This window comes from Embiotoca jacksoni, unplaced genomic scaffold (genome assembly GCF_022577435.1).
Source record: "Embiotoca jacksoni isolate LCO1_2020_lvr unplaced genomic scaffold, fEmbJac1.0.p SCAF_32, whole genome shotgun sequence".
Taxonomy (NCBI): Eukaryota; Metazoa; Chordata; class Actinopteri; family Embiotocidae; genus Embiotoca; species Embiotoca jacksoni.
Genome location: NW_027185384.1, coordinates 363,090 through 385,634, shown reverse-complemented (window position 1 = coordinate 385,634; position 22,545 = coordinate 363,090). Strand labels below are relative to the sequence as shown.

At 42.3% G+C, this 22,545-nt stretch overlaps 2 protein-coding genes across 2 annotated transcripts; both read right to left on the bottom strand.

The window, feature by feature from the left end:
• Positions 1–3,732: 3,732 nt before the first annotated feature.
• On the bottom strand, positions 3,733–6,078 carry myf5 (myogenic factor 5). The gene is made up of 3 exons (XM_069164868.1): positions 5,549–6,078; positions 4,516–4,588; positions 3,733–4,158 (listed from the first exon to the last, which is right to left on the bottom strand). Exons 1-3 carry the CDS (start codon positions 5,999–6,001, stop codon positions 3,962–3,964), a joined length of 723 nt encoding a protein of 240 aa, XP_069020969.1. The 5' UTR covers positions 6,002–6,078; the 3' UTR covers positions 3,733–3,961.
• Positions 6,079–10,148: 4,070 nt separating this feature from the next.
• Positions 10,149–11,990, bottom strand: myf6 (myogenic factor 6). The gene is made up of 3 exons (XM_069164824.1): positions 11,442–11,990; positions 10,933–11,023; positions 10,149–10,846 (listed from the first exon to the last, which is right to left on the bottom strand). Exons 1-3 carry the CDS (start codon positions 11,958–11,960, stop codon positions 10,737–10,739), a joined length of 720 nt encoding a protein of 239 aa, XP_069020925.1. The 5' UTR covers positions 11,961–11,990; the 3' UTR covers positions 10,149–10,736.
• Between the last annotated feature and the right edge of the window lie 10,555 nt (positions 11,991–22,545).

Here is a 22,545-nt window from a genome sequence, read left to right as displayed (position 1 = left end):
GGATGCATATTCTTTCTTTTTTTTTTTTTTTTCATTTCACTATTTATTTTTCCTTTACGTGGTATTTTTTTAATAGACACGGCAACAAATCAAAGCCTTTTGCCGAGCGAGCGCGCAGAGAATCAATTTCCAGCAGGAGAAAATGTGTCCCTGGATAAAAGCAGATGAATCACACTCACTTCAGTACCTCAATATTAATACAGTTTCCTGAGAAAGAAAAGGAGAAAATAAGGACATGGAAATGGAAAAGCTGCCATGAAAGGGAGGAAATAGATAAAATATGCACAAGAAAAAGAAAAAAAGAAAAACGAGGAATCAAAGAAAAAATGTGCAGATTACAGATGTCCCGATGCTTCTGCGTGATGCAGCACACATCGTAGTATTTACGCAGTGCACTTGTGTTGTTGAGGAGGATGTGTCCAGGTTTTTGGACTACTTGTCTAAATGTGTGTGTGTGTGTGTGTGTGTGTGTGTGTGTGTGTGCGTGTGTGTGTGTGGATTAATTGATGACTCAGCACTGTGTTGTCCATTATCGTCAATTATGTCAAACAAATGGCCGAGACTGTTTACTATGATGAGTCCTGCATTTTAGTTTCAACAGTATCAGGTTGATAATAAACCCCTCACATCGTGTTTGGTGACTTTTTTTTTTTTTTTTATAGGTCGAGGTGTCAGTGGAGGAAATGAAGATATTTTATTGCCTTTTTCCACAGTAAGGAAATAAATGTTTGGTCACATGATTAGATAACATTTTATGTTTTCGTTAAATACAAAATGGAGCACATTTGCACATACATAATTTACCCTGAACCCCGGGAACATTTCAGCATTAACATTTGATGTCAAATGTTAAATTTCCATAATATTCAGTTGACATTCGGCAAACATTTGACCTCTATTCACTGCAGTATTGATTCGTATGTCAGACGATATTATGGTGGATAAATTCTCAGATCTCTTAAAGCGACAGCATCAACACTGTCAAGCTGTGATATCATCAAAACAGCAGCTGTTTGTGACTAAACAAATAAAAAATAAAAATAAAAAAAAGGCTTGAAACATAATGTATGTTTTTGCATTACTAACGGTCCAGATGTTCCTGATCTTCTTGTCTGTCTGTGCAGTTTCTTGCTCTCCAGTTTAACATTCATAATGAGCTCAATATTCCCCTCAAACATGTGGGACACAAAAACATGATTATTTAGGCTTTATAAATATAACCCCGGGGTGTAAATGAGTTCTTTAATATTCATCAAAAAAAAATCCAAACACATGAGCTGAATAAATTATGACTAGTCAAGTGTTAATGTAGGAGACAAAAGAAACACCTCCCTCTTGTGGACTCACTGAGAACTGCAGCGATGACAGTGAGTCCTGTCATCACGCTGTTCATAAAGAGGAGTCCATTTATTGTGTTCACAATGTCGAGATAAGAAATTAAAATAGATAAACAAATTAAAAAAAAAAAAAATAAGACTAAGATATTACTTTTCAAACTCCCACTTTTCATACTCGACCCCAACAACCTTCACGTGACCTCATCGTGTGTTCAGTGTCGACACTCCGGGCTCGATGAGCGTGCGATTCATGAATCACTGTGTAAAATGCGACCATGGAAAATTACATGTGTGACATTCGGGGTGGCGGGCGCAGACGTGGAGGTTAATGAAACACAAAACGGCTGCAGGAATGTTTCTGAGCCACGAAGCAGCGCTGATTAACTGATTGTATTCAACGTTGTGCTCCGAGTGTCTCTGCGGGCGCAGAATAAGACTATTCCTGGACAGATGAGTGCATATGTGGACAAATAAAACCTACACGTTTGAATAGAAATCATCCAAAGTTGGGCTCTCACCTGCCAACTCGTCAAGTTTCATGAACAGTTTGGGCATTTTAGTTGATGGAAAATAAGCTTCATTTACTCAGATGTTGCACTTTTATTTGGATGTATTTCTCTTTGGTGCCACTTTATACTTTATTCCTCCTCCTTAGCCTAAAGCGTAAGGTTTTTTTTTCCCAGACTAAGACATTATACATTAAAAAACATACATTTTATAAATGTTAAAATGAAATCACACAACAGTAAAGAAATGGATAAAATGAGCTCCATCTCAACCAACTTCAACAGTAAAATGACACTAATGCATTGGAAATAATTGGCTTTTATGAAATAGCATAAATATACATAAATATACATCAGAATAACAATCAGATAATATTTTCAAAGGACTGTTTTGCAGTAGCTTTTAGGCTCTTCGTGGTAATTGTCCATTTTTATTTTTCCATATTCTGGCTTTTACTTCAGTGGAAGATTTGATTTCTTCCACCTCCACTTCTTGTACTTGTGTTTCCATGTTATGCGACTTCAGGAGCGACCATTTGGCTTCTTACTCCCCCACATTTATGAAAGCTTTTCTACTTTGCAGATTTTATACAAAGATACTCTCAGTTGTCAGTTTATTTAAAGTGGAATTAACACCTCATTAAATCAGTATGGATAAAAAGTGAATTATATAACATTCATGGAGGGAAGATTTGATATCGGTATGACAGAGAGTTACAGACTATTCAGACAAAATGGCAACATAACTCATACATTTACATAAACAACATTTTGAATGTTTTAGTTGGTCCATCTGGAGCTGCTTTTAATGTGCAGTATAGGAATGCATTTTTTTTTTTTTTTTTTTTTGTGCTCATATGTTTTTTAAATCCAAACCTACAAACTAAAACTGTAACCACAGCTGTCGGATAAATCCAGTGGAGAAAAGAGAAAGTTTACAAAAAAAAAGAAAAATCCAGCTCGCTCACAGCATGATCGAAGACATGACGCATCATGAGCACACATGTGTTCTCCTCCTCCTCCTCCTCCTCCCCAGTCACACATAAGTACAATTAGAGGCCATTTGTTCTCAACTCTGGTGTTGACGGTCTAATCAGGGGTGTTACTGATGACCCACATTTGGTAGGAAAAGAACAAACAGGTACACGCACTAACCGCCTCCCCCAGAAACACGCTTCTGGTGACAACAAACGTGCAGAGAGACACTGAAATGTGATCAAAGATGAACAAAAACAATGTATTAATATTTACACTGATGTTAACAAGCCTGTCTGTGGCGCAGTAAGGAAAACACTTTTTTTTTTTTTTTACTTCTACGTTGCCGTCATGACTCAATATGCAGGCGGCAGCGTGACTGATTACAGCGGTGTGAAATGATAAATGGTATCAGCTGACCTCCATCAGCTTCTAATGTGATCCCTACACCTTGTTAGCCGGAGAGCGTCTAGACTGTCCCTGTGTGAGGCTCGTAATAAATAAGTTGCCCTTTTTATGTTGATAAAACTGCCTTTTTAAACTCCTCTTCATTATTAATCAAATGAGTCTGCAATCTCATTAGAAAAAAAAAAAGGGAATAATCTAGCTGTATTTTCAATAAAAGTTGCAACTCGACTAAATCATGACTAATCAGTGTGACATTGGTGGCAACTTTTGACTTTTAACTTTACTGGTGAATGTCCTGTTTTGGTTGGGTTTTTTTTGTCACTATTTCAGATCATTGTAGCTCCTGCTTCAAATTTAAGGTTGAGACATCTGCACGCACGGGTTTAAAAAAAAAAAAAAAAAAAAAAAAAAAAAGCTCAAACTTTTGTACAAAACAACCAAAGATTTAATGGTCACAACAAGATCAAGTTACAACGCTGCTTAAATACCATTTGAATAATGCAAATGTCATAATTAAATATGTCTCATCGGGTATAATAGCATGTATAGAATAAATGGGCATTTACATTACATATTTACAATCTCATGTACAGTATAAAAGCCTGTTGCCGCGGGTCCTCAGATTGTGCTGAGTCTCTGTCCTCCACTAGTTCTTATCGCTCGTCCTGTTGAGGATGCAGCTGGTGTTTCGGTGAGAGCCCGCGGCGGTATATCCACATCAAAGCGAGGCCTCCTTCACAGGACGTGGTAGATGGGCCTGGATCCGGGGCTCTCCGGCGTGCAGGGCTGCGAGTCGGAGCTGCCGGGGGAGAAGGTGGCCGCGTCCCTCAGAGCGGCCGGTCCGCAGCTGGACTCCACCGAGGACAGACGGTCCACGATGCTGGACAGGCACTCCAGACTGGAGGCTCCGACGGCTTTGTCCTCCAAACTCCCTGAATAAAAATGATTTGTTTTTGGTTTTTTTAAATGGGAAGAAACCGTCAGATCAAATGTGCCACGATGATCATTTCATGATGAATTATTAAATATGACTTGAAAGGTTGAAAAAAAAAAAAAGAAGAGGGAACTGTAAAAATGTGTAAAATTCCATTACAAAACACGGATACGCTGGATATTCAGCGTATCCGTGTTTATTAAAACACAAAAAGATGCTTTTATGCTTAAATCCTGTGACTATAGGACTCCCAGGGGGTAAAATAAAACATGCAGTCTGAATAATTACCATCCAGTTATTAGTTTTTAAAGCACTCTGCAGGCAACAAAGCATGTTGCTGTCCAAAAGGTCTTACCATTCTTTGCATATGAATAGCTGTTGCTGTAGTTTGCATTCAGCTGCTGCCACACTGGACTGTTGCTGTCGACCTGGAAAGAAACGAGAAATTAAATTTACCCTTGAATTACTGCAAAAATTGAAATGGAAATAATAAAAATAAATTTAAAAAAAAACAGGCAGTTACGATGGGTTGAAGAAAAAACAAAAAAAAAAGTACAAAAACAACCGATGCCCTTCATCATATTGTGGACAGACTAATAAATCCTGAATTCCTGAGTTATTGGCTTCTTTGTTTCACATCCACCTTAAAGCCAAAGTGGCTGTGTGTGCTCCCCTCCTCCCGCCATCCCTCCCTCCCTCCACCCGCCTCTTCCCCAGCTCCGAGTGTGGCGAATCGATTGTATCAGTGGAAGCAACACCAGTTTGTGCAAGATGACACTTTCTCCTAGTAAATCTGCAGAAAATCCTGGCAGCGGTGCAGAACATGCAGGCAGGATGGAATGCAGAAAAGCGCCCGAGTTTTTCCTGCCAGACTTCAGTGAGGTGGATTTACTTTGGTTTATTAGGGGCTATAAAGTGTCCGGTCGGTGGGAAAGCCATTAGTCCATCCAGCGTTATGAAGTTCTTTTGTATTATCTGATACGCTGTCACCTTCAGACGGCAAAACTAATTCGACTTAACCTCTAATAATGAGAATCACAAACAGAGGACAGAGATTCTTGTAAGACTACAGAGTAGATGTTTGCGTCGGGGATCTGTGGGACATGCATGGAGAAGCAATGTAATTGAGGTCTTGGAGCAAAACGAGCTTATTTGATGAATAGGTTTCTGGATAGGAAATCCTATTTTGAAATGAAATCCTTCACAAAGTAATGAGAAGTAGCAGTAGCGCTCGGGATAAGACCGATGATGCATTGGTCGACAATAAAAGGCCTTTTCAGGTGTCTACCATGCAGTAGTCCTAATTTCCCTGACTGACAGGACCTGCAAGACCCTGAACAGCCAGATGTTTGCATGAAGCGTCTGCACATGTGGAACAGAGGTCTTACCATGCCGTCAGAGCAGCTGGACAGCGGGCTCCCGGGCTCCGAGCTGCTCCCTCCAGGTAGGCCGTAAAAGTTCTCCACCTGCTCCCGGAGCAGCTCCTGCAGGCTCTCGATGTACTGGATGGCGTTGCGCAGGATCTCCACCTTGGGCAGACGCTGGCTGGGGTTGGCGGAGGTGCAGCGCCGCAAAGCCTCGAAAGCGTGGTTGACCTTCTTCAGCCGCCGGCGCTCCCTCATGGTGGCGGCCCGCCGGCGGTCCACGAAGCTGGACTTGCGCTTGCAGGCCTTGCAGGCCCACTGCAGGCAGTGTCCCGGCTGGTGAGGGGCTCCGGGCACCCGGACGTGCTCGTCCTCGTCGGAGCCGGCGAGCTCCATGCCGAGGCCGAAGTCCAGGCTGTCTGGAGAGGAGGCGCACGCTCGGTCGTAGTAGACCTGGGAGGGTGGGAAGACGTCCATGGCTGGTCGACGAGAGGAATGGATGGAGAGATGAGTGCAACGGAAGGAAGGAGGGTGGAGGAGTCGGGTGAGAGAGAGAGAGAGGAGACCTCTGAGTGATATGAGGGGTCTGTTGCCCCGGCCCCCCTTATATGCCCCCAGGCCAAAGCCCAGGGCCCACATTGGCCAGATCTAATTACCATGGCCCATTGGCCCAGCCAGAAGGCAGGCTGGAGTCAACCGAGTTCCCTCCCTGCCCCATCCCAACGCGCTGCCTCTCACCCCCCAGTACCCTGCAGAGTTTCCCACATCTGCACTTACTGGTGTTTTCCCACTCATCACCACGTTCTGCTCCTGCAAGGCCGCGATGAACACAAAGTTTGGGAATGTTTCAGGAGAGCGGGTGAACATTTTGCAGCTTCAACCACAACACGAGTTGTTTTTAAAAAAGCGTTGGTTTTGATTTATCCGTGACCGGCCTCCGGGCCTCGTCATAACTTCACGGTAAAAGTGACACTCTGCTATGAAGACATAAATATCAGCGGGAGCCTTGTTTTCTTTGGTCAAACTGTGCAGAAAAAGAGGGCGACCACTTGTAGGAGCATGCAGGCCAATTGTTACGGTGCGGACGACAGCGTTGCAGATGCAGCCCAGCTGCAAAGGAAGGTGTAACATTTCAAGCCCTGCGAATTCACATCGCAGCGGTAAGCCGCCTCTAAACACCCGAGCTCATCATTTAAGGTGCTGCGAATGAGGCGATCCCCGTTTGCCAAAGCTCATTAAAAACAGCAATGACACTACTGACGCCGGCGCGCGGTGCTCTGCACCGTCCTGCCTCCGAGGACCAAATTTTAACCGTTAAAAGGTTATTGACATAAGTCGATCGCTTCGGTTCAGCTCGCAGCAGATGGCCATGAAGGTGCGGTGTGGTTGTATTCAAGTGAGGTTGTTTACCCTGCAGAAATCACAGCTTTTATTTGTGACTTTATTTTAAAGAGAATGAAAAACAAGTCAAAATAAAATACTAAAAATATTTTTTTAGTCCAAACTAACCAGTCTTTTTTTTTTTTTTTTTTTTTTACACATTTAGACTTTTACCAAATGTAATTTTCTTCATTTTAAAACACAGATTCTGACATATTCTGTTATATTACAAGCTGCTGAGGTCTGTTTCTAGAAAATAAAGATTTTTTTTTTAAATTTTTTTTTAAATACTTTTAAACTCTGCAGGAGTGACGTTGAATTGTCTCTCTTTTTGCAGACTTGTTCTAACAAAAGTCTGAACTTCTGCAGCTCGAGCCTGCAGAGGAGCCTCCGATCGGGGTAATTATGTTGGTGACAGCTTACAAGGATACAATGCGGATATTTCTCACAATGTGTCAAAACGTTTGGCGAGCCCCCTTCTCTGGGAACCGCGCGCACCTAAGAAAACACCAGTACCTGCTGCCTCTGAATTGCCGTCGGAGTTTGGATTAGGCACAGCTGAAGAAGACATCGGCTTGTAGCTGCTGAGAAGATCAAAGGCTGTTTAGGCTGAAACAACGTCGACAATGAGAAAACCTGGCAGAGCTAATTGAGACGGTTTTTTTTTTTTTTTTTTTTTAGATTGGCGCAGCACATGGTGGAGTTGCGAATACGGGGAGTTTTTTTTTTTTTAGTGGCGCAGTCAGTGCGCACAAGCCGCGGGGATGAGGGTCCGTGAGCTGTGGCTGGTCCCTTGGGAACTCTCCGAGTTTGCTTTTCTGTTGTTCTCAAGGGTCAAAGGCAGAGTTAAGTGAAGGGCAGGAGGTGATCTTTTAATGGCCACCTCCCTCACGTCTGAAAACCTTATTTCTTCTGAAGAGCCCCGTGCTTTGACTTAATACGCTGCTTGTTTGGTGCCACACCATCCCTCAGACAGAGAGGCACTTTATCTCTGACACATAAAGAGAACATTATCCTCTCTCTTGGTCCGAAGCAAAACCCAAATTCAAATTTACTGTCATGCTTTTGTACAATTTAACAGCCAGAAATACCTTTGGTGAAACTGTAGTTGTAATGTGTCTGTAACTTTAATTACATGTAAAAAAAAAAAAAAATACATATAAATTTAGATTTTTGTTAGAGGAAAATACAGTAAAAAAAAAAAAAAAAAAAAAAAAAAAAAAATCCTAAAATAACCAAAAACTTTATTTTTGGTTTGAGGCTGCTTTACTTGACATAAAATCCCAAATCCAGTTTACAATCCCCTCAAGAATTATTGAAAAAAAAAAAACACACACATTTTGAGTGGCAACAGCATTTGTTTGGCAGTGAGCAGACAGAGGTGCAGCAACACTGCCCACCGGTGCTGAATCCTTTTCCTTGCAGTGATATTCAGGGAAAGTCTGGATAAATCAGAGCATTCAGCCCTCCAGGCTTAACCCCCCCCCCCCCCACACACACACACACACACACACACACACTCTCCTGTAACAGCTCGCCTTTCATCGGCTCTGACTTTTAAAACACTGCCTTCACAGCCAAATGAGAATTATATGGTGTCATCAGTAACACCGAAATCCCTGTATAGTCAGACAAGAGTAAGTCGGGGCTCACAGGGTGGAGCTGAGCTGATGAAGCAAAAGAAACAAAACAAGACAAAGAGGTTGAAAACACAGCTGGATGTTAAGCAAATACAACTCCAACAGTACAGGTTTATGTGCCGACAAAACCTAAAGGACAAAGTGTGTGTATTGGGTTTTTTTTTTGGAGTCTCCACTGTAACAGACATTACACAAAAGAGCTGCAAATGAAGTAAGACTGCTTTTAGAGTGAGTGAGTGAGCAGCAGCCCATTAAAACCACATTACTGTTCGGAGAGATCGGGTTTCTGTCTGCTTTCTGCACAAAACAGGATATTTAGTGGAGTTCGGGTGAAAACAGACATAACATCACCCTTTTCTCAGCTTATAAATTTGCTTTGTTACGGAAGTAGTTTTCATATCTGAAATAAAATAAAAGCACACAACAATGTAAAAATGCCTCATGACAAATTAAAGTCCTGATAAAAGTATTTTCATTTAAATATGTAACTAAAGTAACAATATACATGATGTAGAATATATTGTGTTCTGTTGTCATTTAATTTGTGTCACTTTTAGAGGTTTAAAAGATCCGCAGGTTTGACAAAAACACAAACTGAGACGATATTCCATCTCTGCAGGGAAAAAAAAAATCAATGAAATGAGCTGTTGATTAGACCAGTCAAAAAATATAAACACATTCTCAAGTGTTGCACATGAATAAGAAGCGAAAACAGGCATAAAAACCTGAAAGGTTTCACAGTTGTAGGAACAAAAGTCTTTTCTAATTGGCTTCGTGGAGCATCTTGGCATCCTTAACCAGTCACTCAACACACTTTTTAGACGACTTAAAACCCCAAACAGGAGATGACCTTCAAACCTCGGTTTGGGTTCAACTGTCTTCCTGGTCGTTTGGGATGAAATATAGAAGGTTTTGAAAGAAAGTGAAGCTAATAAATGTAGTAAAAAGTAGTTTAAAAAAAATTATATCTAAAGTCATAAAATACCTCAGTTGTACACAACGGAGTAAATGTACTTGTGCTAAAGTTAAATCCAGGCACTTTCTTTGTCATCTTTATCTTTGTTTACCTTTTTTCTAGATGCTTCCTCGAGGTCCTGATAAACCTGGCGAGCATGTGTCCCACTTTGCCTCATCTCTCAGGCCTGCGGACACACACATGTACACTCAGACCACCAAAGGTCAACCGGCTTTGCGATCTGAAGGACACCCCGACATCATCAAACAAAACACCCTCTTCCTCATGTCACCACACAGCACACAGGACTCGGTGGATTCCCCCGTGCCATCGGCGTCGTGTCACCCATTTTTAAAAGCTCGTATGTAAACGCTCGGCCTTGTGATGATGAATTAAGCCCTAATGGCTCGAATAACTTCATCATCCCGCTGGGCTTTGCAACTCATGCCCGCAGCCCAAGTTTCCATGTCCCCAACATACGATAGCAGAGCTGAGGCACGCTGTGTGTGTGTGTGTGTGTGTGTGTGTGTGTGTGTGTGTGTGTGTGTGTGTGTGTGTGTGTGGAGGGGACTCGAGTTACTGTAGTGGGATCAGGCCTGCTGGATGCCAGTTGGAACAAAGAGAAGCGAACTACTCCGGGGCAGCGCAGACACTTTTTATGGACCTCTAATAGCCGTGAATGTTGGGGGAACTGCTCGATCTGGAGCTGACAGTGTTGTTTTTTTTTTGTTTTTTTTCTTCATGGGATGCAGTGAAGGACACTGTGACCTAAAAAGTCTGTTTTTCTTAAAGATTTTTTTTTTTTTTACATTTCAGTGAAATCTGGATACGGTTCAATGCTTGCATTATCTCTGTTTGTCATATACAATACAACCCCAGTGGGATGGATGAAAACGATCCCTCCAGCATGCCCTTGAATCCTGAAAAATACAACGATCCAAACAACTGCAAAAGTATAATAGTGTAATTTATTTTGTTGGTCGGCTATGTACAAATATTTAAATAAAATCTCAGTTTTCTTAAAGAAGTTTTTAGCTTTTTTTGAACACAAAATAAATACATCTAAACACCGCGTTGATATAAAATATGTACAAATTTCTCGCTCTTTCTGTACAAATGAAGACTTCCTCACAAGCAGAAGCCAGAATGGTTGAATAGAGTGGAAATAATTTAGAGATAAACAATGGAAATTTGAACTTTTAAAGTTGTTATCTAGGTTAAGGTGTTCGCTGAGGTTTCAGTTTCCCGAGATGTCCTCGGAGAATTTGATTTTCTCGTCGCTGGTGATGCTGTTCACGATGGAGGACAGACGCAGGAGGCTGGAGGACGCCGAAGACTCACTGGTGCCTGAAGGGAAAAAGGAAACAGACTCACAATACTGCCTGACTGTTAGTTTTTATTATGGATTATAAAGGGAGGATGGACAGGTGTACCTTCGCTCTGGTTCATTGCTGCAGTGGAATGGTCAGCAGAGGTCGGCCAGGTCTCAGACGACTTCTTCCAGTGGTACTCATCACTGGCCACCTGCAGAAACACACGTTATATTATACGTTTTCCGGCTGTTAAAATGTACTTTCTGTATCTTTATCCATTTGTATGTTAATCCAGAAACAGGCCTGATATCTGATATATCTATGACACGCACACTAAAAGCCCATAAGAAAAGGATGGAAACCAATTGGAGACCACAGGGCCCTTGAAAAGTGATGCCCTCCTTAATGAACACTTAGTGCCAGCTGTAATAAAAATATCAGCGTGACACTTTCAGTAAACACATCATGATATCATTACAAGCGCCACAAACACATTCAAAGTCCATGCAGGGATGTTATTGATGCAGGAGGGGAATAGTAAAACATCACAGAGTCCTTGTGATGTCATTTGAAAGTCATGAGTCCAACAGACATTCAGACTATGGTGGGGAATTTCTTCTGTAGCTTACATTGTGTTCTTTGGCGTTTAAGGAGGACCCGTTTTGCGTTGTTTTCTCCTGCTCGTCCAGCGTCTGCAGCAGGTCCTGTAGTCTCTCTATGTAGCTAATGGCGCTGCGTAAAATCTCCACCTTGGGTAGCCTCTGGTTGGGATTGGCCACGGTCTTCCTCTTCAGCGCTTCGAAGGCCTCGTTGATCTTCTTGAGCCTCCTCCTCTCCCTGAGCGTCGCGGCCTTGCGTCGGTCCGTGGGCGCCGACTTCCTCTTGCAGATCTTGCAGGCCCACATGAGGCACTGACCCTCGCAGTGCGCCCGGAGACCCGGGGGCGCGAGCACGTGCTCCTCCCCGCTGCTCTCCCCGCCGGTCTCGGACGGAACATGATCCTGGCACGGGGACAGCGGGCTGTCGTTGCCGTTGTAGAGAGGAGACACCCCCGCCATGTCCAAGTGCTGCAGTGCTCCATGATCCCCTTCCTCCAAATAGCGCAAATCATTGAAAAGATAAGTGTTGGTCTCAAAAAGGTCCATCATATTGTTGCGCCCCTCTCCCTGTTTTCACAGTGGGACTGTGGCATTTAAATAGAGAAGCAGGGACACAAGTCAACAGGCTTATATATAGAATGTGAAACTCTATCCAACACTTTGGCTGTCACACTGCAACAAGCGTCGTTTTTTTTCAATGGGTCCTCAGAAAATACTGACTTCGTGTAGGGAATAAATACACTTTAAGGCCTTCTGAAGGTTTTGAAATGTCACCCTAAGTTTAATAACAAGTACATTGATTGTATAAATGTGGAGATAATGGCTGAAAATTGATATTTCCCATTGAAAAAGTGAAAAAACATGTTAAAGGAAATGGAGTTCATTGGGTTTCTACTCCAATAGGAGTTGTAACCAGTTAAACATTTATCACAGCTTTTGAAGCTCGGTGTAGTCAGTCTTTTGAAAGAACAACTTTCGCGTTGCCAGGATGTGAAAAAAAAAACTTTTACATGCTGGCATGTGTAAGCCTGCTGCAGCTTCCCTCTGTGTCAGTGTATGAATCATGTTTCTGAAGTGGTTTATTCCTCATGGGATTATATGACACACAATGATGCTATGCATAAATAAAGACATCGGTCATTTGACTGTCGAATTCACAAATCACTGCTGCGAACGATAAACCAGAGAAAAGAAAGTGGAACATGCTTCACACAAAAAGAGAATAGAAACACAAAAAGCTGTTAAAGTCTCTGTTTTATGGAGCGTTTTTATTACTTTATGATTGCCTAATTTTAACCTCCAACCATTAGCTACATCCGCTCTCCCTTTTGGAGGATCGTGCAAAACATTGGCATAACTGATCGCCATTTCGATCCACTATTGGGCCGATAAAATCTAACTTTAAAATCATCAGTTTAAAAAAAAAAAAAAAAGCCATCTACGAATTTATACTGGGGCAAAAACACATCAAATTTGACCAAACTGCGGAGACTTTGAGGGCAGGCTGCCCGGACGCCGCAGTGACTCATCAACGTACGTAAATCGTATTACAAGACGGAACTTAAATCTCACATTTAGCACCTTTTAAAGACCCATTTTCTCACCTCCAGTGATCTGAGGTTAAGCAAATAGTTTAGGTTCGATGTGCCAAGTTTTGATACCATCCTAATAACAGTGGAGTTGAGTCCAAAAATGACAACGTCCCTGACATTCAGGCTAATTTAAAGACTTCCAGGCCTCACTGTAAACTACTTTCTCCTGAAGAAAATGTCCTTATGAAAATAGTATTTGTAACCTTCAGATATAACACATTGGATTGGCACGTTTCTTAAGGGGAAATGTGTCAAAACAATCACAGCCACCAAGTGTTTAATACTATGTCATTTAATACAGACGGGTGCACTCCCTTAATGTGCCGTGCCGGTTTTAGCCGGCGGGAATTTTACGGCCAACTGTAGAGTATAGAAAATCCCAACATAAATAGACAGGAATGTGCAGAGTCAAAACAGCTTTGAGAAACGAATGCACAGGGAGGTATAAATAGAAACATGGCTCGTTCATTTCAGATTCATTAAACGGATAAAAGCCTTTGAGGAGGTTGATATATTGCCTGTGGCATTTTTTTTCTGCAACCTGAAAGGGCCACGATTGGAAACTTCACAGGCGGGAATGTGAGGGATTCCTATTTTTGTAAGGCTACGTGACCTTGTGTCATGAAAGGAGACGAGATGGTCACATCAGGCGGCAGCTCCAGAGATGGAGATGCAAACACACCGCTCACATACGCTGATAATTCCTCTCCTGAGAGACGTATGAGGAGCAGGTTTTTTTTGTTTGTTTTTTTTAACGTGTGCCACGGCACAATCAGCTCTAGTTATGTTGTTGTGGAAGCCTGAGAATCGTGGGTGCCTTTCATCATCTGGCAGGTAGTCTGAAACAGAGCGACGAGTCAACACAGCATCTCAAAGTCACACACAATTGAGTGTAATGAGTCAGGGCAGGCCATAGTTCAGTGAGAAACACTGTTTATATCAGCTTCAGAGTTGGAGCTCTGAAGCATCGTAGCTCTGAGAAACAACCAATTTCTAAATACTAAAATAATTATCTCAACAAAAAGGCTGTAAATCCTTGACTAATCGCAGCTACGTCTACTTACAAATCCGCGAGCCGTACCGTGCCGTTCATTTGCACGTCTGGTGTAAATCTGGTGTGATTACAAGGCCGGGAAGGCAAAAATGACGTCTTAACGAAAGAATTAGGTCGCAGGACGATTCGACAGGCCTACCCGGCGTTCGTCGTCACGGCAACAACCGTAAACACACGGTTTAACGCTGCGGAACGGTCGCAGCTTGGTTGGGTTTCGTTAAAGATCCTGGTTCGGGTCAAAATAAGTATGTCAGTGGCACAAGTTAGGCAAGTAGCGTTAAATGCGTAACGTTACTTAACTTAATTTAAAATAAGCGAACTTTGATGTTTGTTTTTACACGGCGGGACAAGAACCGCGGACTCGTGGATGTTTGATCCATCCGACCAACCCAATCTCCTCTTGATACGGACTTCCTGACTCTTTATACTCCGTCACATCACCTGACTCCCTCCTTTGCTCCCGTCATAATTATTACGGCCACCAGAGGTCACAATAAATGTGACCTGTTAATAAGGGCATTTGCATGAGCGTAATCATGCGAGCGAGCCAGCCCAAACCCGACATCCTGAACGTGTACACTCATGTCCAAAAGTTATTTACTCACTGCTAATCAATCACGACTGAATATGGATTTTAATATTTATAAAAATACTGAATGTATCACAATGAGATAGATAGATAGATAGATAGATAGATAGATAGATAGATAGATAGATAGATACTTACTTACTTACTTACTTACTTACTTACTGACTTACTTTATTAATCCCCAAGGGGAAAGTCTTTCGCTACAGCAGCATTTATAGATACAGGAAAGAAATAAAATAACAGTAAAAAATATTAAATATAAAAATGCACAGTATATACAATAAAATAGAATACAATAAAATAGAATAATTAAATTAAAACTAACTAAACAATAGTGCAAAGTTGTTGTGTTTTTAAATATATTTAAAAAACAAAGAAAAACAGACAACGGTGTTGCTGCTTGCTTGTTGAAGTATTCTCAGGGGCAGTCACTTGTGGAAAACAATATAGCTTTAATATCTGTTTGTTGTTGTGAGCTTGTCACGCAGCAGAAATGATACATACACTATAGAGGAGAGCGTCTACGTGCCTACGAACGTGGCACATAAGTTCTCTCGAGTTGGAGGCGTTTGGTGTCCGGGTGTCTTTTGTCAGTTCAGACAGATTAATGCATCACAGAGTTATCATAAAAACAATCGAAACAAAAACTGGTACTGCATGCCCTGTCACTGCTGCTTTGTCATTGTCATGCAAACAAATAGTCACAGTGCAGAGAAAAAAAATTATGATAAATGAACAATGATTACAAATAAATTGGCTTCTAAATAGGCTATATATTAAAATCGAGCCTGACTTCAGACGACAGTTTGCCGTGATCGTTGTGCTGCACTGAAATGTGCTCATTTTGGAGATGGATGTAGTCGTGTTCCTGCTGTGCCCCCGGTCGTGTATTGTCTCCCCGGGGCTACTGTGCATCCTGAACCCGACCATAAATTCCCGTCAGTGTCAGGGGGTTGACGCTTCAGCTGTCAGGGAGAATCATGGGGTAGCCTGGGCAGAAACTCCAACTGGAAGGACCTGGCCTCTCAGGCAAGGAGGAGGAGGAGGAGGAGGAGGAAGAGGAGGAGGAGGGATGTACTGGGAGAAGAATAAATCTGTCTGGAAGCTCGGAGTCGGCAGCTCTGCAAAAATTTGAGCGTACTGTTGAGAGCTGACACAGTGACAGTGTGTAAAATGTCTAAATTGCTTCTGTAGATCATCTTGTGGTGGTAAATTAAAAAAAAAGGTCATTTTGCAGCAACTTGCGTGCAAAAAAAAAAAAAAAAAAAAGCCAAAAATCTGTCTTAGTTTATGAGGTAATTTTGGAAAGTAAACTTATTTTCTGTTTCAGTTTGATTTGAAGATTGCCACCACTCAAATCTGTCTCCTAAGTATGAAGCTACAGCCAGAGGGTGGTTAACATAGCTTAGCTGAGTTACTTGTTCGCTTTTACTATTCTTTTGCCTTTTAATATAGCCAGGCTAGCAATTTCCCTCTGCTTTCAGTGTTTATGCTAAGCTAATAAGCTAAGTGACGCTAAAGGGCTGCTGGTGACAAGAAAGAAAATCAACTTATTTCTCAAAATATCAAAACATTCTTTTAAAGAAAATCACAACTTGTGTTTTATACATATTCATTAGACAGCTCTACTTCCTAGTAATTTCCTTCTACAAGCGTGTAGCCTAATATAAATTGAAGGAACATCATTTCAGTCTTTGGTGCTGAGCTCCATAGAGAATAAATTTGGTCAAATAGGTCCAGGTGGGTTTTTTTTTTTTCCCTCTACATCGCTCTGCCTGCAGCCACATGAAATTCATGAGGAGGAAAACTTAAAAAAGGAACCCCTGCACCTCAATACTCTGAACATTAAAGTGGGGACCATCTCCTCCAGTGGCACTCAAGAGATTCAAACATTTTTATTTCAGGTGAATAATTGATCAGGCTCTGGGGGAGAAGTGAAAAAGAGATGATAAGATACATCAAGGTGCTGCAGATTTCGTCTAGCTATATCATCCTTCAGTGTTTGTTTTCTTTTCGACTACTTGCATGAACATCATTGCAGTGTGATAGGAATAAGTACGAGAACGTCAACTGATTGAAATTGTTACTTAAGGGTTTCTACTTCTCTCTATTATTATTTTATTTCACAAGCAGAGTCAACTTAAACTCATGTTATTTATACACTGTATTAAAAATGATCACAGACATATTCTGCACATATTCCTCTAAACTGGTGAAGCATGGATGACATATTATCACATCGACCTAATTAAATTGATCATATTTTGTTCGTCAGCAATGCAGTGCTACACTTATCCCCAGAATTAATCATGTGGCGGTTAGATGCTGCTAAATTGCCTTCTTTACTGTGGTTTATTTTCCCAACTTTTTCTTGAATCCTCACTTTATTTTTTCTCTCTATCTTTAGTGCTTCTCTATATTTTTCCACACAGCCTTAACCCCCCCCCCCCCTCCTCCTCCTCCAAACGACCGGGCCTATCATGTTCTCTTACAGTCCATGCAGGGGGCTCGTACACAAAGGTCACGTCCATGCGATTTCTCTCCTTCCAGGCGGGTGTTAGAAGCCGGATCCAGTTAGGAGTAGTGCTGACACGGGGGTCACAAACACAACTGATAATGAACATGAACTGTAGGACCTTTTTCTCTGAGCTCTCCGCCCCCTCACACACCTCCTCTCTCTCCCCCCCCCCCCCCCCCCCATCACCACCATCAACACCACCACCTCCTCCTGGCTTAGCTCCTGCCTCAGACAGGCTGCACACTCGTTGGGTTGTTTCGAGAGGAAACCCTGAGCACCGTGACGGACACACTGCATATAACCCGGCTCCACACCTGGGATATGAATTAGACAATCAGGGGTTAAGTACTCTGGTCATGGGCCCGATGACAATGCCTCACCTGGGATCACAACCTTTTTCACCTTCAGGGTCACCGGTCCACTGACTCAGGTCGGTAGATGAGTGAAAAGGAGAGCTCATATCTCAATAAAGGCTATACGGAGTTTGAGAAAAGAAGTCGGGATGTCTGATGATAAGTACATCATCAGATTTTCATCAGAGATTGAATCGAAAGAGAAAATAAAAGATGGATAGAACATTTCTGCCATCTCCTCATTTTTGTTTTCTTTTTTTGTCCCAGTTCGTACGGTAATAAATTGACTCTCATAAAGAATTTGAGCCAAAAAGACCTTTTTTTTAATCATTCGTCAATTTCTTTTTTTTACCCTGCTTCTGTGATTGATAGCAAAAAGACAGAACTCCAAGACAAAAGAGCAAAAGGTAGAAATATTTTACAGGCCAAACAAGTACAAGCAATTATCATTACTTTGAAAGGGCAGTCTTCAAGAGGCAGACCTCGCAATTTTTGTGCTCAGGAAGGAAATTTCTCCTACTGATTTTATATCGTCAACTGCTGAACTTCATAATATTCTTTTACAAACTGATGCCTCAAATTACGAGGTACAATAACGATTACAAGGGTAGATAAGAACCAAGTCACCAAACCACGTGAAACTCAGGCAGCTGCCAATCATTGAGTTTCCTTTCGATGATGAAGTCTGACGAGATTTGTAAGCAAAAAAGAAGGCACATCATTTTTGTTTAACTCTCTTTCAGCGCAAGACCGGATAGAGAGAGGGACAGAGCACCGGAGAAACACTGCCCTTCACCTGGTAAATCACATATCTCTGTCTTGCCTGTGTTTGCTTGGAAGGCATCAGGTCTCTTCTTCAGATGACGCATCGCACACTACAGGCGTGTCTGAGTGTGTGGCTGCTCCGATCTGTTAACATGGGCGCCAAAATCAAAATCAAGACGATGCCAACACGCCACACAGGCACTGTGTCCCGGGCCGAAGTGTTTGAGGCTGCTTATTCTGAGTTTGGGCTAAAAAGGAAAATTCTCTTCACAGTTTAAAACCACTTTTCATGACTTGGGAATTAGGAAGGTCGTCCGAGTGGCATGCACGGTGCATTTGAGGTTTTTTTAAACATGCAAATGTCATAAAATTCAACGAAACCTCACCCCCCCCCCCCCTTTTTTTTTGCAACAACAAATGTTGGTGCAATTGAGCTGCTATAGTGGTATAGTCATAATGTGGAGTATTGAAACTCTAGGGAAATTTCTCAGAACCTCACTGGAAGGGTGCCAGACGAGGCTAAAGCCCTGAACAAACAATGACTCCTCTTCCTCGAGCCAACAGGAACTCTGAGACAGTCGGCAGCAGACATCATCGCAGGCCCCTACCGCCTGGACGATAGCATCTCCCACTGAAAACACAGCTAATCTCTCTGGCCCGGCTCCTTCCAACTCCACAGCGGCTACAGACTCAACGGTGGTCAAACAAACCAGAGAGTAACTGTCTCTTGAGCTAAGCTAACAGACGGGTCCTCTCACTCGTGCCCCGAGCTGCGGGTTAGACGGGGGGGTTTGGATTTCAAAGGGGCGAAAAGAGGGAGGGTGGGAGGGGACACTGATGGCATCTGCCTTCTCTCTGGTGGACGATGCAGGGATTCAGTTCAAAGGCCCAGCGGCTGAAGTGCATCAATTAGCGAGGGGGAAAGAGCTCGCTAACCTCGCCCGTTCGCCCGGCCAACTCTCTATGACCTCAGAGCGTTGCATTATGAGGCACGATGAGAGTGTCGCACGCTGGTCGGGCAATGTCAATAGCCCCTTGCAAATGGACTGGTATTGATGGACCGGCTTAAAGGGTTGCTCCCGCAAATGGGTGCAAAGAATAATAACGGGAAGATACAGCAGCGAGGGCGGGCAGGTCTGACCAGCTGTTCGCGTCCCCGCCGAGCCATCGTTTCAACGGGTCTCCGCTGTAATAAACACAGAGAGTGACCCTCCTCGGCTTATCCCCTGACATCCAATGGTGATTTAGTTTGCAGTGATATGAAGGCCCCTCCTGATTGATTCTGTCCTCATTCGGGAGAGTGATGGATTGGCCCTTTTTTAGCCATTCGGTCGGTGTGTGTTCGGGGCTGTATCCCTGTCGGCCTGCCAGACGAAGCCACTGATGGGGGACTTAAGCGAGGGCGGTGGCCTTGACCCGGCAGCAGACGATAGGAGACCTCTCGTCTGGCCGGCGAGGTGAGACGCCGACCCCGCTGCCCTCTGTCTGTCTGGCCCTCAGCGCTTCACTCATGTACTTTACGACAAGTGCTTTTCTGAAAAGTGAATTTACTGCAGAAATAAAAAAAGAAGAGGGTGTTTTTTTTGTTTTTTGTTTTTTTTTAAAGCAGTCTAAAGTTTTTTTGTGTGTTTTTTTTTTGTTGTTTTTTTTTGCAGCGTTTCTTTGATGTCGCCGCCTGTAAACGATCTGGTGGAACATCAACTCTGAATATCACACCGCCTCTGGGAATCAGGGATGCAGCCAGTGATAACACAGAATGAATCCAATCATCAGCAAGTGTGACTGTCGCCGTGACAACGATCCACCAATATTAGTTTTTTTCTGAAGAGTCTGAGCCTAGAACAAAGCGTGTTTTGTTACAATGAAGATTAGACTCTTGAATAGCAACAACAGCAGACTTTTTTTTTTTGGGGGGGGGGGGGGGGTGGATAAAGTGGCTGGCTCCAAGAGAAACTAATAGGATATTGATGAATGTCAGTGATGACGAGTGAGTAGGGGGGCACTGCTGCGCTGTATAATTGGTTATATGGGGGTCTATCATTAAAACAACAGATAGTGAGGGGCGTATAGCAGCTTTGGCCGAATGCAGGTAATAACCCGATAGCCATAAAGCCACAGTGGGTAAAAGGCAAAGCCATGTCCGGCTCAGAGCCTTTGTTATCCAAAACCAACGTTTTTATCCTGTTGATTCAAACATTTAGTTAATATGAACATTCCTCCAGAGGCGTGTCATCCAAAGTCAACACGAACATGGCGAAGCGTTTTCAAGTTGTCCAAACTTTAGTCGTCTTTAGTATCTAAAATAGTTCTGATTCTGCGCTTTTCTCTGTTTTATAAATGTTGATTGAATATCTTTGATTTGGGGACCGATGATTGGCATAAGATTTCTCTTTTTTGACATTTTATGGCGTAAAATCCAAAAATAACTTCCAAAAAAGTCATAAAAAATGACAATAATTATGAGTTGCAGCCTCGATTTGAATAGATTGTGTTTCAAACTGTTCATCAAAGACATGAAACATGAGCTGATGTCCAGAAATAATAAATCAGAATGGACGATCACAGCAGTGCACAAACAATGCAAAAAATATTAAGATATTGATGAGACAACTCCTTCGGTTTGAGTTATATTTGGGTTTTAATCGAAAACCTCAAGTGTCCCGTGGAGAAATAAATACTTTTACCTGGTTTATAGCTTACAAAAAACACAACTTAAAAGATGCAATTACTCTCAAAAATGGAAATCTTGTTATGTGAAACAATCAAGCCCTACATGGTGACATATAATGTTTATCCTTCTTTGACATTTAATGGAACAAACATTTGATGATATACTCAACATATGAATCAGTGATGACAGTAATTCCTGCAGCCCTGATTTTAATGGTCTTATTATGAAGCCGTTCATCAACGGTGTGAAATATGACGGTGTGTCGTTCAGATATAAATGAATATTGATAATCAGTGAAGTGGTCACTCAAATGCAATTTGTTTTACGATGCAGTGACTCATTCTGATTTACATCCACATCTTAAATCTCTTAGAGCTCAAAAGCTTCTTTCTAATTTATTCTATTTCGGCTATTAAATTGCAAATGCTCCCAAATAAATAAAACCTCCTTCAGAATGGATACAACGATCCATAAGTACATTTTATTATTTGAATAAGAACTTCCTGATGTTGACCTCCCATTTATTTGAATATTTGAGGAAAGCAGAATAAGATACTAGTTTTTAACATGAGGATCTTGAATATTTTGCACTTTACAAACAAAATAACCCAAATGACCAACAGGCCCCTTTGAATTGAATATTTACGATTGTCTGACTCGGCTGAAAGCTATAAATGAAATGTGATTTACAATTGATCCCTGTAATGTTGACAAATGGGCTGAAGGTCCGTCCTAAACGTGTGTGGCCCAAAAACGTAAGAGAATCCCAGAGATTCTCACTTTTGACACTCGCATGAATTATTCTCAACAGGTTGCTCCCGGCACTCAAAAAAAGCTCATCGGACTTCCATTACTGTCTAAACACACCGGAGAGGGGAAGTCAGCACCGATGCAGTTGTCCGAGCTGAACATGTTTGTGGGCAGCATCATCTGTGTGCTGCGGGCGCTGTGATTATCTCACTCTGGAGGTGTGCAGAAGGAAAAAGAGTGTGAGACAGAGGATCAACTGCCACACACACACACACACACACACACACACACACACACACACACACACACACACACGCGTGCAGACACAAACACATAAGTCTTACAGCATGCCTACTGCCATGCATTTCACTGGTCCTGAAGGTCATCACCACCTGTTTGATACAATAAAAAATCTAGCATTACTGTTGTGGAAGTTATTGGAGATTGAGTTTCATTACGTGAGTGTGTGATATCAGTGCAGGTGCATGCAGGGAAACGCTCAGACGGGTTTGCTATTATTGATAGGGAAGCATCAGTCTGCACTTTTTACTGGTATTTCATTTCATTGCCTTACGGTGGGAGACAACTTACGACGGCATTTACAATGTTTTTGCAGTAAAAAAAAAAAAGGTTAATGAAGAATATAATGAGTCGTAATCCACTGCAGGAGTTAACCGTGCGTGCGTGATAAAGGTCAAGACAGGCCTGCCAGCACTCCTCATGGATGTGCTGTGAGAAGAGGATATCTTTTTCCAGAGAAAGTCCCTGGCTGAGCTTGTAGGGAACGGTTTCCCTTAATGACTTAATCCAAGTTCAGTCTCAGTGGTTTCAGCGCTTTCAGT